The sequence below is a fragment of the Melanerpes formicivorus genome, unplaced genomic scaffold, assembly GCF_026170545.1.
Source record: "Melanerpes formicivorus ecotype bairdi unplaced genomic scaffold, bMelFor1.0.p_v2 SCAF_104, whole genome shotgun sequence".
Taxonomy (NCBI): domain Eukaryota; kingdom Metazoa; phylum Chordata; class Aves; order Piciformes; family Picidae; genus Melanerpes; species Melanerpes formicivorus.
Genome location: NW_027142456.1, coordinates 115,510 through 130,850, shown reverse-complemented (window position 1 = coordinate 130,850; position 15,341 = coordinate 115,510). Strand labels below are relative to the sequence as shown.

General features: G+C 40.3%; 1 protein-coding gene across 1 annotated transcript in view; it reads right to left on the bottom strand.

Annotated features, from left to right (window-relative positions):
- Positions 1-13,394, bottom strand: part of LOC137455675 (protocadherin-9-like) — an 810,686-nt gene extending 797,292 nt beyond the window's left edge. Inside the window, 2 exon segments of the mRNA XM_068166692.1 lie at positions 8,388-11,557; positions 12,802-13,394. Coding sequence (XP_068022793.1) covers positions 8,388-11,423 — 3,036 coding nt within the window. The 5' untranslated portion in view covers positions 11,424-11,557; positions 12,802-13,394.
- Positions 13,395-15,341: the final 1,947 nt, after the last annotated feature.

The following is a 15,341-nucleotide window of genomic DNA, read 5'->3' as shown; positions in this document are numbered from 1 at the left end:
AATAAGCCTAGTGTTGAAAACTATACAAATCATAATTTTGGGGAACATCCTTTATAGAAATTAGGCTAGATCCACATATCAGAACTTGGGCACCTGAAGCAACTAAATTGTTAAGATACATTAATTATATGCGGCAAGGAGAGGGACTGGCATAATGATAATATTCCTCAAATCTACCCTACTGAATGCAAAACTACTACAACCAGGGGTTAAACATCACTCCCCTTCACACTCTGGACCTTATTCTAAATAGGGAGAAGGTGTTCTTTTGTATCAAAATTCGGAAGTTTACACCATTTTCTGGAACTCTTAAGACCCTTTCCTGTAAAACCAACTTTATAATAAGTATCTTCCTAAACATACTGGTAGAAGATGGAGACTCCAAAAAAAAAAACCTCAGTGCCGCATGTACTCCACCATGAAGTTCAGTAGCAAATCTTCTATTTCTTTAAGGAATCTGAACAAACACTCCCTGTAATAATCTGATTTATAGTTAATATATAGGAACATATATGTATCCTACAACCTCTTTTACATTCAAAACACAATCGCCTCCAGAACCTTATGTGTTTTGAAGGAGCACAGACTATGAGAAGAAATTTTTGTCTATCAAGTTTAACCATTTAAGACATAGCTGCTAGCTACCAATCAACAACAGGATACAAGAATGTCAAATACCATTAAAAAGTGAAACATTCCTCTTAATATTTTTTTGTGGTTTAGAGGCTGTACGACCATACAAGGCACAAGCTGAAGTAGCTCATTTGATCAAAAATATTGTACAGGCAGGTATTTAACAACTTTTAATAATTAGGAAAACCAATCACAGCAATTTTCTTACTAGTAACACATGAAAGCCCTGAAGGTACTAACAACATTACAATGTATTACTAATAAAGGTAGTTGTATTTAATGCTTAATTTGGATAGAAGGAATGAGAGACAATGGATGATTATCAGTGTGAGGCTCCTAAGTATTTCACAAATCAGTATCAATAGCTACCCTCTTTCAGCTATCAGCTAGTAAGAATATTCAATATAATACTTTTGGAGTGGGGAGAGGTTGCTATACTAAAACGCTACCTAGATCCTGTTTCTGCAAATGTGAGGGACAGCTGATCCTCCACATTTTATCAAATACAGCTCAAAATAGAATTATTTCTAATTCACTTGACTCTCAATTATTTTTTTCATATTTTTGTTTTATGTTAGAAATATTGTCTCAACATCATCCTATTGCTTTTATAAAGAAGATAACATCAGGAAGAACTGCAGATGGTGTAAATTTGAAGATTTATGTCAGTTTGGATCTAGCTTCAGATGCTGACCTCTTACTCAAGAAAGGGTTCCTCGTATTCCTCTTGCAGCAAGAAGTGTGCATATTCCTGAATGACTTTCATATAATAAAATTAGTATTTGTGCACACACAAAAAAAAAAAAAATCAGTTTAGCATTTCACAAAATACATGGCAAAGTTACAACATCAGCTTAAAGGAAGCTACAGATGCTACACATCAACAAACCTTGACAAATGCTGAATTACTCATTTTTCCCTCTGTGCAACAGAGGATGCAGGCCAACCCATGCCAAGATTTTAAACTAAATTTCCCCTCCAACTCACTAGCTGCAAAGCAACAAGAAGAAACACAGAGTTGGTAACTTTTGAGAGAGGTACAATTTAGACAACATAGTATGGCTACAAATCAAATTTTTAAACACCTTTCTCTATATTGAACACCTTTCTCTATATTATGAAACATAATTCATGGTACTCATGAAAAGAGAAAACTAAATTGAGAATGCAGACCAGACCATTACAAGATTTCAAAGTTTGGACATTTTAGTAGCATTGGTATGAATTTAATAGTCAAATCATAATCACCTCAATGCTTCCCCTAATTCCTGGGTACTAGAAATAACCAACACATGGTTTTGTATGGTTATGACAACATTACTATACAAAGGGGTTTTTTTTATTTATTTAAAATTTCATAATTGTATGATCAATGCAGTACTGCAGCAACACCAATTTAAGGTGTCTCCTGTCAGTAATGGTTATTGCTGTTTCCAGTGGGAGTTCATAGCTTGCTAAAATGCAATCCACTACAACAAAATCATTGCAACTATACTAGAAGAACGTTTCTGTATGATACTTTAATTATAAAGAACCTGTTAAGGTGATATGCATTTTGCATTTAGACAAGCATGTAAAACCTCAGTTAGGCAAGATGCTAAAGCCCATAATGTTGCAAGTGCTTCGATAAAAGATGCCAATCAAAATGAACAAAAGATGTAGCCCTCCCCAAACTTCAGTGAAATATGACAGCATCCATTAATTTCTTATCTACAGTCTGGAAAATCTTTATTTTTTTTTTTCCAAGTCATTGAAATGCTATCTCATGTAAACCAGAAACTAACTGATTAAATACCCAGATCAGTCTATTGGGATACATAATTTTATGTACATTCCACCACAGGCTGAAAAGTCAAAGTAATGATAAAAGAAAAAGAAAGTAAGGTATGTTTTCCTTTGTGTTTGTGTTTCATTCTGTGAAGAAATGGACATTACAGAATATATGCAAGAGATGGCTGTACTTGAGCAGCAACTGAGGAAACCTCTGAGTATAGATTTTATCATTTTGTGGGACAAGAAATACCAAAAATTCATGTATTGCCTCTAATTCCCATTAGATCTTCCAGAACATGGTACTTTGTCAATTAAATTCTGCATGACTGCTGCAATTAAATACTAGAGTAAGAAGATATAGTATCTTCTGCAATAAATGAAACAAACTCAGCTACTCTTGAAGGGAATTTGCCTAGACAAGGGTTGGTCCACCAGGTATTAGGTATTTGTCCCTATGCACAACAAATATAGTTGAGCAGTTCTATCACAAAAATAATAATCCTAGAACTAATGAAGCAATCTTACTCACAACTTGGAACTTGCTCTTCAGACAGGTAGACTGAATGTAAATAGGTCACAGTTTTCATATCTTTAACATCTGCTGTTTATACCCAAGAAAGCACATCAGGGGCAAGAAAATTAATTCCCCAATTGCTGTCAACTGAGTTAGGGAACAGCAATAAACAGCTTACTGTAAGCCTCTAGCTACAATAAAATTGCTGTCAATAAAGTGTGGCTGATATGGTTTTGCAGTGCTAGAAGAATAGATTCTTTGGAATTGAAAATATGAAATGGAAACTAAAAAGATCCTCCCTTGTCCCTAAATACAAAAGAACATTATCACAAAATTCCAATAGTATTAAACTCTCAAGATCCATTTCTCATTTCCATGTGTGGCAAAAATTTATTAGCATTTGTAAAACTTTGGCTTTGTACACTCAGGACAGATGAGATGCCAGTGATTCTGATAAAAATCTTTTGCATGGGAAACATTTCAAGAGAAATGAAGCTTGCTAAGCTTTTACTGTCTGTATCTGTACACAAAATGTTCCCTACTCTAGTTTAGCATTTCTGCTGTCACTATTGAAAATGGTATTATAGCTTAGGGTTATGTTCAGATTTCCATTATAACCCTCAGTTTTCACATGCTCTTAACTTTCTGAAAAATTCTTCTTTTCAGCTGAAATTTTCCATGCTTGGTCTCAGCTCAAAGATGAATTTCTTTAGACAGTGGAGCAAAATCTGTTAACCTATTTTTTTCAGTTATACAAGGACAGAAAAAAAATACACTGTACATTTTCACCATTTCTAATGTTTTAGTATATAGATATATAAATATACAGAACTAGAAAACAATTGAATTTTCCATGCAGATATTTTTCCAGGTGACTAGTCCTCACCCAAGACTAATATCCATGCTAGCATATGAAACAATTAAATTGTGGTTTTTTTATACTAAACAGTAAAACAAGGCCACCAAAAATAATACCATACACAGAATTATGGAATGCTATGTCTATGGAATTTTAATATTTTCAGGTGACGTAGACTCTGCACTGCTGCTCCAATGCAGATGTCCATCAACTTATGGACCTTGAAATTGTCACTCTCAGCGTATCAAATGAAAAGTCATTAGTGTTTTCAGCTTTTCTCTTCTCTTACATAAACCCCAAAGTTACAAATTTAAACACTCCAGAGTAAGATAACATCAATTACATTTGCCACAGAAAGCTTAAGTGATGTGCATTGATCAGCTGGAGCCTGTCTACTCATTCCTAGAGCAGGAAAGAAGTCCATTGACTGAAAAAGGAGTAAAGCAAGCAGAGCTTATGCTACTGACTAGACGGTCAAAAATATACCTTAGTATGGAGTGCATTTAATGCGTTAGTCAAGCCACAAATCCTTAATTTCTGCCATCCCAGCACAGAAATAAACAGTGTTAACACATATTTTGCTTCCATGAACATACAAGAATTGTAGACATTTCTGAAATGTATAAATTGTCACCTTGATTCAGAGAAGTGCTTAGAGTGTGCTTATGGGCATCTTTCTCAAAGACAGTCATTTGGACTTTAAGGATCTGCTTCAGTCATACCACTTAATATGAAAGTTAAACACACGCCTAAATGCTGCTGATGAGGAATGAAGACTGAAGGTTTTACTCATAACCCATACTGATACATATTTTTAAACCTCTGTTGTTTGTCACTGCTGTAATTCAAATCTGATTAAGTTGTTATAATTTAAAACTGGGATAACCACAGTAAATTTACCCTAATTTCTTTTATTATTTAATCTGTTGCTAATCTGATGATACTGAGTAGGAGTTTTTGTCTGTTTATTCGCTTTTTATAAGAGGCCTTTCACACAGAACAATAAAACATGTCGACTTCTACTGTATTTCTATGTAGCTATTTGCTGTAGCAACTTTCTAATTTGAAGTGCATTTTAAAGTTCAATCAAATATTGAAAAGAACACTGATTGAGAAGCCTGCATAGATTTCAATATTCTTTATGAGTCATAACACTGATTTTGGAAGCTTAGCTATATAAGCTGGTGGTGTGTAACATCCTTTCCATACTCTTAATTATGTGAATTAGCATTTAGAACAATCCCAAATTCAAGTATTCAAAAATGCTCTTTTTGGAGCATCCACCAGGTTTACTGCAAGATAGGCACTTGAAGAAGGCTTTGGTTTTTACACTAAGTACTTCTGAAACATCAGGTTGTGCAATTCAAAGTGACATGTGAAGACTTAACCACAGAAATTCCACTAAATTTATTGACAATTGCACAGAAATTGCCCAGAAAAAAAAAATAGTAAGAAATTTGTACTGAACAATCTATTTTTGAATTCTAAAAGCTTTCTCACTTAGAACCCTGTTCTAGCAGATTTCTAGGGCCAAGCTCCAATTAAAAGTAATGGGATTTTGTTTGCATGGCATCTGAGTGTGGACTTAGGTCTCAGCTATTAATGTATCTGCAAGATAAATTACATGTGTATTTACCTTGGACTGAAATACACTCCAAGTAAAAATGGAGAACTATAGTATTTCTTAAATGTGTATTAATCCTATATTTCTTCTTTCCCTATCTCAACATCCTCCACAGCAATTCCTCCACCCTTTGAAAACCACATGAAGGAAATTTGCTGAATATACAGGTAACAATACAACTTCCAACATTAGATACTGAGAAATTAATTATGTTAACCCTCAAGGAAACAGTACACTGGAACAGAATTAAGTACCTCTTCTGAAAGGAATTTTAAGGAAATGTTTTTTCAGGTACTGTGGCATTAGCACACACTACTATTCAGTAAGACTTCAAAATCTGAATACTTTGCTTAAAGGCTATACCCTATCACAAACCTAGAAAAAAAAACCAACCCAAAAAAACCCAAACAACTCCACACTACGAAAGAGTGTTTCACTCCTGTGGCACGGAATATTAGCTAAAAGGCATCTTAATTTCAGGAATTACAAACAGAATAACCCTAATGATTACTACCATTGCTGGATATACTGCTCCAGACAAAAGTGACAAGTGGGTATAAAGAGTTATATCCTGTAACAGTCATCATTGGGAAAAAGAAAACAAACGCTGTCTCCTGTGCCACACAATAAAATTACACAGCCTCAGTTCAGAATCATGTCTACCTACAAAAGAGTTAGATTTTCAGTTACATATAATAGTACAACTTTTGCACGGAGTGATCCAAATCATATGAGTTCAAAAAAAGATTCAGCAAGACTTCAGTGGAGTTTGAATCAGGTTCATGTACAGGTATAATGACTGGTATTATTATTGGACTGAAACCAATGTATTTAATATGAGGAATACAGGTAACTGAAAACACTGCCAGCAGTTTTTGTTTGGGTTTCGGTTGGGGGGGGGGGGGGGTGGGGGGGGGTGGTTTGCTGATGTTGGTTGGTTGGTTTTCTTTAACCTCATACTCAGTTTCACTATACAGGGCTTGTACATTGTATCAGGTAAAGAATTTTGGGATTCTTAGGTGCCTCAAGGTGCTATGGGGGGTTAAGTTTGTTTCCTAAGAGTTTTGAAAGCTAACTGAAGCTAAATTAACAGTATCTCAGAACAGAAACAGACTGTGTGGGTTTCGGGTGTTATATTTTGTAACTAAACCTGGGAAGAAAACTTCAAGTGAGTAACCACAGACTATCCAAAGCTTTTTCTATAGATTTGTTTGGTTTGGGTTGGGTTTTTTTTCCTAACAAGTTCTTTTTTTTAACTTACACTAATAGTATGTGCATGGTGTGGTGTCACAGACTGGAGATGGCTCTGGGAGTATACGCTTTAAAATCCTTAGAAAGGTTAAGGTTTTGAGAGAATCTTCTGTGATGTTTTCAGTGTCTTGTTGTAAGTACGAGTTGTTTTAGAGCAGTCACTTTAGCAGAACTGTCTAAAAAGTGCTTGTTTTATTCTTAGCATCTTGTTAGTGTGACACCTTACAGACACCCAAAGTCAAGACACAGTTCTGAGAACATCACATTCATCTCAGATAAGGCTAATGCAACAGCAAGAGAATGACTTTATCCCAAGCCTGGCTACTGTCAAAATCTTTTTGCAAAGACAAGCCTAAATGTGTCTCACTTGATTCCCTAGGATTCATATACCTAATAAATTCAAACAAATCACCATCACTTGGAGGGTACAGCACCAGCAGGAATATGAACACAACTTCCAACACCTACAAAGTCGATGCAGCAAAAGTGAAGCACGAAGGAAGCTGCCTTGCAAGCATTCAAACTTAACTACTGACCACTCCAGTGCAACTATCATTAAATAAAAGGTTCTTTGGCTGCAATATCAGCTGGATCCTTCCCTCCCCCCGCCTTTTCCTAGCTACTGCAGGGCTGGCACAGGGCCAGCGTAAGCGACATAGTACCTTAGTGCCATCTACAGGCTACACTGACACACCAATTCAGTGGCAAAAGACAAGCACGGATAAAATAAATTAGACAGCACCGCATTTAAATCTTTATTAGCAAGGAATTATTAGACCTAAGAAAAACTAATGCTGGATTTGGTTGAAATATGAGTTTCTCAGCCTCCTAATCCCTCTTCATATGGTGTATTTCACAGTTTAAAATGAGTTATGACAGATCACTTATGCATTACTAAGATGAGAAAATATTTACAATGGGCTCTTTTTTTTTTTTTTTTTTTTTTTTTTTTCCTTTTTCCTGCATAATTCAGACGTATTCAGAAAACTCATTCTTTTCAAAAGCATGTTTTGGCCATTTTTTAAAATATGCAACAAACCGTCTATGCAATATCAACTTTCATCTGTTACAACAAAATTCATTGTGAGCTCAAAACAGAGGAAGACTTCCGTATGGCTTAGTTATATCCTACCAACAAACCACATGCTTCACAGATGAAGTAGCTTTAAAATTCAGTTGTCTTTCTTAGGGAAAACAAAAAATTAACCCCTTTAGTAACACTAACTTCGCAAGGTTCCGAATCAGCTTGAACTATGAAAGAACCTCAAGCCAATTCACTTGAAACTGAATGTACATATCCCTTCAATCTTGAAACACAGATCCTCGGACTGAAATTTAGCATATAAAGAAATAGCTTTCCTTCTTCAATAACTTTTACATTTGGGGACAGTCAAACAGCGGGGAGAAAAAAAAAAACGTTTTTCAGTTTTGAAAGCGCACCTGTATGTGCACAGGCACAGAGGCATAAGTGTCCTTTAACAATCAGGATCTTTCAAAAACCAAAGTATCACAGGAATTTTGAAAGTGTTTAAGCCCCAGATAAATAATAACGGGGTCAAGTTTTACTCTGTTTGGTTTTGTTTTTTTGTTCCTCCCGTAACGTAACTAAGTTGTATTAGACTAAAACAAAAACAAAAGAAAAGAAAACAAACCACAATACAGTGGCACTTTTAATACTGGTTGATCGGGCACTTGTATGCAGTACTTATAGACCAGTAAAAGTGCTCGTTTACCTGTCTGGTGTGTAAGGGGCCCTTTGTCTTGAAGCCTCCTTGGGAACTGCACTCTGAGGCACTGAAGTGATCTGAACTAGTGGAAGAGCGTTTGGAAAGGGTGTCACAACCACCAACAAAGGTGTTGTCCAACGGGAGCTCCTGAATCACATGGTGTTTTTTCACTGAAACTGGAGTGTCAGGTTTGAGATGAAAAGCAGACTGCGGAGAAGCAGATTTGTAATGCTTGGCAAGATCAGGACTGTTAGGCTTAAAGGTTGTTGGTGGTGCTGTGCCCCAGTCAAATCTTCCTATACTTTGCTCCTCCAGCTCTGCTGGAAGGCTTATTGTCCCGTTGATAGGTTCATGAACTGCATCATCAGGTTTGGACTCCTCAATGGTCACAAAGTTCAAAAGAGAACTCTTTGGAGATTTCCTTTTCTTCCTTTTCTTTTTCTTGTTTTGTTTGTTCTCCTGATTGGGAGACATCCACTCAGCACCTTGCTTGCTCCTCTGGGCGGCTTTAAATCTGGATGCATGCCGACAACGAACAAGAACTGTTACAAATATCACCACTATGACAACCATGGCACCTGCCACAATAGCAATCATGATTGTGAGATAGTCCTCATTTTGATAGGGTTGGCTACTGTCGCCTATGTTCCGGTCCAAAGGTGTTTCCATAGTCCTGCGTATCAAGTCATAAATGTAAGAGGCATTTCCAGCGGTATCATTTACATACAAAAATACAAGTACAAGAGTATGCAGGGATTTGGGATAACCCAAATCACTTATGTTGACAACTAAGCGATGCAGCCCCACATCATTAGGAGTTGGTTTTTCTTCCAGAGTGATATTACCTGTCACTGGATCAATCCGGAACAACCCCTTGTTATTTCCACTTACAATTGTGTACTTCAGCTCAGCATTCATGCCAGTGTCTATATCCACAGCAAAGACCTCAGCTACTACTGATCCTGGAATTGCTGAGAGTGGCACTAGCTTAAAAGAAGTATTAGAAGGTGGGTAGATGACAACAGGGCTGTTGTCATTAACATCCATGACGTTTATGGTTACTTTTGCTGTAGAAGAGCGAGGAGGTTGTCCTCCATCCACTGCCTTAACATCAAAGGTATAGGAGCTCTGTTGTTCTCGATCAAAAGAAACATTGGACTTTATAACTCCAGAGTACGGATCCAGCACAAAGTTTTCATTGTCATTCAGGATGGAAAGGGTCACTGCTTTATTTTCCCCAGCATCTGCATCAGTCACCGTGATCACCCCCACAGTGCTATACTTTGGTAAGTTCTCTGAGACAAAAAACTGAAAGTGATTATGAGTAAATTTGGGACTGTTGTCATTTTCATCCAACACGGTAACAATTACAGCTGCTTGACTCTGCAAAGGGGGGGTGCCATTGTCTCGGGCTGTAACAGTAAAAATGAAACGTTCCTGCTCTTCTCTGTCAAAAACTCTGGAGGCTGTCAAAACTCCTGTCTTTCGATCCAGATCAAAAAAGGAGGCATTAGGGCCAAGCTGATAAACAATGTCTGCATTTTTCCCACTGTCTTCATCTGTGGCACTAATAGTTGTTAAGTATAGACCACGACGGTTGTTTTCAGAAACTGACAGCTCAATTACAGGCTGGCTGAAAATTGGAGGGTTGTCGTTTTCATCCTCCAGTTTAACTCTTACCAGGGCAGTCTGGTTCAAACTGGGCTTGCCAGAATCAGAGGCAACAATTTTAAAGCTGAATTCTTTGGTGCCCTCATAGTCCAACAAGGAAGAGGTCTCTAACAAATACTGGTTGTCGTAAACTGCCTTTAAGTGGAAGGGGACCTCTCTCTCAATGAAACAGATCACTTTGCCATTCACATCAGTGTCCTTATCTGAAACTGTAATTAGGGCAATCTTTGTATTGACAGGATCTTTCTCAGATAAGTACACTGTGCCATTGATGGGACTTATTATGTACCTGAGGTCTATGTTAGGAGGGTTATCATTTACATCAGTGACATTGATGGTAACAGTTGCCCTGGCTGGTGTAGAGCTACCATCACTAGCCAGCACTGTCACTTTGTGAATAGCAGTTTCTTCTCGATCTAAGGACCTCTGAACTGTAATCAGCCCTGTGGTGTTGTTTAAAGCAAAAAATCTTTTGGTTGCAGGGGCAACTTGGGCACCAAAAATATATCTGATTTCTGCATTGCTTCCTATATCTGCATCTGTAGCATGAAGCTGAATTACCGAAGTGCCTACAGGAGCATTCTCTGGTATATGGACCTCTACTTGGCTCTCTTTAAACACTGGCCTGTTATCATTGACATCACTTACTGTGACTTGCAGGATGGCTGTGCTGGATTTCTGGGGGGTGCCTCCATCCTCCACTTTTATTTTCATCACGTAGGTATCCTTTTGCTCTCTGTCCAAGTTCTGCTGAACGATCAGCTGAGGCCATTTCTCTCCTTCTGGAGTTTCTACAATATCCAGTCCAAAGACACTCTGCCCATTTAGCAACTCGTAGTGCTGCACACCGTTGAAACCTGTGTCAGGATCTGTTGCTGATGGAATTGGAAAGCGACTGTTGATCAGAGTGTTTTCTGGGATGGAGATATTGATGACAGGGGATGGAAACATAGGTGCATTGTCATTAGTATCCTTCACAATAATTTTTATTTTGATCAGCCTAAAAAAGTCATTGGGGAGAATCACCACTTCAAGTTCAAAGAAACATTCATTTTCTTCTGCATAGGAAGCTCCAGCACAGAGTTTTTCTCTGTCTATTCTGTTGGATGTCGTAAAGATTTCCCCAGTGTTACTGGACACTTTGACCAGAGGGGCATCCCCTGCTTTAGACACCAGTCTGTAGACAAGGCTGGCACCGGTCCCCGTGGCAGCATTGATGTGAGAAATGTTCAGGTCCTTTGGTATGTTCCCTATGGGCACGTTTTCAGGCAGCTCCTCTCTAATAGTGTAAATAAGTTCTTGAGCTACAGCAGAATCCAGCCTTAAACAGGCAATCAAAGCAGCCAACAGGTAAAAATCCCTCAGGTCCATGATAATGTTTTAACTCTCTTTTCACTGATTTTAGGACTTAAAGATTTCCAGAAAGGAAAGATGCACGATTTGCAAGAGGAAGCATGCATGGACTGCAGGATGCATTACATCTCATTTCTTATTTGGAGACAGCACTGTCAACACAACCACACAGAACAGCGTTATTGTTTTTTAAGGCATGACAAATCCACAATCTCCAACTATGACTTGTTTTTCTTTTTTTTTTTGCAATGCACACTTAGAGCTGTACGTTTTCCTACTGCTTCCTTCCACAAGCAATCCCTCTGGACAAATGCACCAATATCCCATCGGCTGCATTTGCACAGAGCAAGAATGGAAATAACTACTTGCAGGATTAAGGTTAGCTACTGTTTCAACGCATACTTTCTGAATAACGTCTTGGTACACTCTCTAATCTGTAACGTGCTTTCTCCCCCTTCCCTCCTCCAGCCAGTTATTTGGTGCAAGTGAAAAATCTTTCTTCACTACTTCTGGATTCTAACTGCTATGTCAGCTGCCAAATGTAATTTGTTGTTTGCTTCCATACATATTTTTTAGCTCTTGCAAACCAGATTTTTCTCTGCTCCTTGTGCCTCGCATTCCCCTCTACAGCTATGGTACGGGGAAATAACCACCCGGACGTGCTGCTGCTGCAGCAGTCGTCACTGGCTACTTCACATCCCTGTTAACTGATGAGACAATAACAGGACTTACAGTTTCTTACACTCTCAGCTCAATGTTTCCTCTCCAGATGTTGGATACTTCTCTTTCTGTTTAACAATCTTAAACTTTCTTTATTTATTTTTAAACACAGCCAAAATCAGGAGGCTGAAAATTCCAATTCCAACTTAGGAGCAGCCAGCACGTTTATAGGGAAGGGGGGGAAGAATCTATTTTCTGGGGAGGAGAGAGGTACAGCCTTTCCCCATTGACACTGACCTTCTTCAGGATGTTATTAGCAGTTGCCACACATAAATACTGCAGACTAATAATGCAGGTTAAAAAAAAATGGAAAAAGGAAAGCGACAGACAGACTTCTGGTTTGCATGCTCTGCTAACCGCCAATGATCCGGGTGCAAGGCTGCCAGCAGCTACAGTTTGGCGGAACTGGGCAGCCCCTAAGCACTAATCTTATCTGCATTAAGCTGCTCGATAGCTGATGCCCGTGATTACTTCCAGCAGAGTGATGCAGGTAGGCATGCAGAGACAGCGAGTAGGTGAGCCTTTGCCACTAACATCAACTGAATCTGAAACACTGTTTCTTTCCCTAGATAAATACTGCGTGTTGGCTGCCTTTCCCCAACCCCCCCTTTCCCCCCCCCCCCCCCCCTCCCTTTAAAAGCAATGCATCACAGTGTATAGGTAACTTTGCACTTACGTTGGTTGTCTACCTTTGACGAGCTGCTGCAGCTAAGCAATGATCTGTTCCAGCAGATACAGCACAATGCATCTGGTAAACCACCAGATTTGGAGAAATCAGCAGCAGCCAAACGCTTCCTCCCTGAGATATGTGTTGCTTCGGGATGGCAAATTAGCAACTCCAGGGAACAAATTCACAGTTCTGTCGTTAGTCATCCTCTCCACGTTTCATTTCTCTCAAGCGGCGATCCTTCTGGTGTTTAAACGTGCACGCAACAACCCAAACAAACAGCAAGCAAAATTCAGTGCACTTCTTCAGAGCGGGGGTATTTTCCGCTCTGCACTGCACACGGTTCCCATCCCTCTCTCCGCTGAGCAGACAGCTACATGAAGTCTGCAACTTCTTACTGGAAATGACAAGAGTTGGTCTGGCGGTGCTTCTCTCTCCTTCTTTCTCTCTGGGGTAACAGTGGCGAAAAAAAGGAAAAAAAAAAAAAAAAGAAAAAAAAAAAAAGAACCCAGGAAAAAAAAAAAAAAACAACCCACAACCTAATAGGTTATTGCTTTAGTGACGGGAGAAAGCGACGGCGCTTTCCCTCCTCCCTCCCAGCCTCTCTCCCTCGCACATACTCTCTTCTCTCTCTCTGAACTGAAATTCTTGATATAACTCTCAATAAGCCCAGAGGGAGGGTGTGAGCGCCGCTAAGCCCCGCCCCTCGCAGCTCCGCATTGGCCCTCGCCGGCAGGGGCGGGGCCTGGCGGAGCGCGGCCTTGGCATTGGCCGCCGGGCACGTCGCTCCCTGAGCGGCCGGGCGGTGGGGGCGGCCGCGGGGCCGCGCGGCGGAGCGGGTCTGCGCCGTGCGGAAGGGTCAGGAGGGACGCGCAGCACGGAGCCGTAGGGATTGGGGGGGGGGGGTTGGGGGGGGGGGAGGGAAGAGGGGGAGGAGGAGGAGAAGGAGAAGGGAAGACGGACGTGGGTGCGGGGGCAGGTGCGGCGCGTGTGACACGGCGACCCGAAGACAGCTCTTCGTGGTCGGGGGCGCAGCGCCCCGAGCTGGGGGGCGCAGCAGGCGCCGGGGCGCGGAGACAGCCAGAAGGGATTATCAGGGCACTGCGGAAAAGATGAGGGTTCGATAGGGGTTTGAGTTGGTGAGGTAGGCTGGAGGGGAGCTGTTTCGTGGTGTGCTTCAGAGCGCGCTCTGTCCCCCTTGCGCGGAGAAAGCTCGCAGGAAAAGCAGACCTCCGAGCCGCGGTTGCGTGTCTGGCGCGGAGCGCTGGTGGCCGCGCATTTTCCGCGGCCGGGCCCAGAGCCGCAGCCTGGCGCCGCGCAGAGCAGCTCCGGAGGAAGCACCTTGCCCTGGCCCTCCTCCGCGCGTTTCGACTTTATATTTAATACATGCCTTTTCATCTATAATTCACGCTGCTCTGACTCCAGCCCTGTCTGAGCTCCCATTTACGCCTGCACACCTTTCTCCTTCCCCTTCCCGAAGGGTCAGCCGAGACACTTGGGGAAGAGGGAGAGAGCTGCTCTGCTAGTTTGGGGTTTATCTGCTTAAACATCGAGCTGGAAAACATTCCTCTTCAGTGGTTTGATAAATAATAAAAGTGATACTTTCACCTTCCCCGTAAATGACACACGTAAATTATCCATCTAGCCCAAAAGAAGCATCACATGCCCGAAAGCCAGTATAATAAAATGCCAATGTGTTACGATAGGAGTGACCTCAAAAGTGTGACAAGTAGGTGATTATACTGCATTATATGTAGTGCCTTTTTCAACGTGTTCTAAAGCATGAATGAACCTTCATTTGACTGCTTTTGTTGCTAGCTTTTCTCAGCTTGAGCTTGCAAGCCGTATGATGCTACCTATCTGATACAGCATGCCCAGGTACTTGGTCATGCTGGCTGCTGTTCCTGGTTAAGCCTTTCAAATACGTATGCATTAAAAAACCAAAGATAACATCAGCATATTCTTTTTTGGTGTGTGTATACACAGTACTCTGTATAGATAATTTACATGTTTTCAGCTGATAGCACTGGCCAGCTAAAGAGTTCCTACCTTGAAGATTTTACGTTTTCAGATGCAGTCTCCAGCCTTCAGACTCCATATGCATCTGTACATATGACACACCATTAACTAATGCTGGAAGCTGCTTGTATCTGTCAGAGTTCAGTAATTTGCATGGCCTGGTATTGTGTAGTACATACTGATAAATGTACATACCCTTGCTAGTTATACCCGTGCTGTATGTGAGCATCACGCATCCTGTAATCCCATGATGTGTAAAGATTAAACACTCTTCAGTTTTGCTGTGCTTTGTATTTCTGTCCAAAAAACTCCTGTTATAGCTACAGAAAAAAAATTGATCCTGGTTTTGATGGCATCAAGTACGGTTAGCAAACGGAACTGAATCTAATAATAGTTTAAGAAAAATGTTCATTTTGTAGTACAGAAAGGATGGCTGCAGCCCCAGCATTGAAAGTCAAGCAAGTGACATGAAGGAGCAACCTTAATGCCAAACCACTTAGAAAAAGAACTCTATGAATGAATTAAGTATG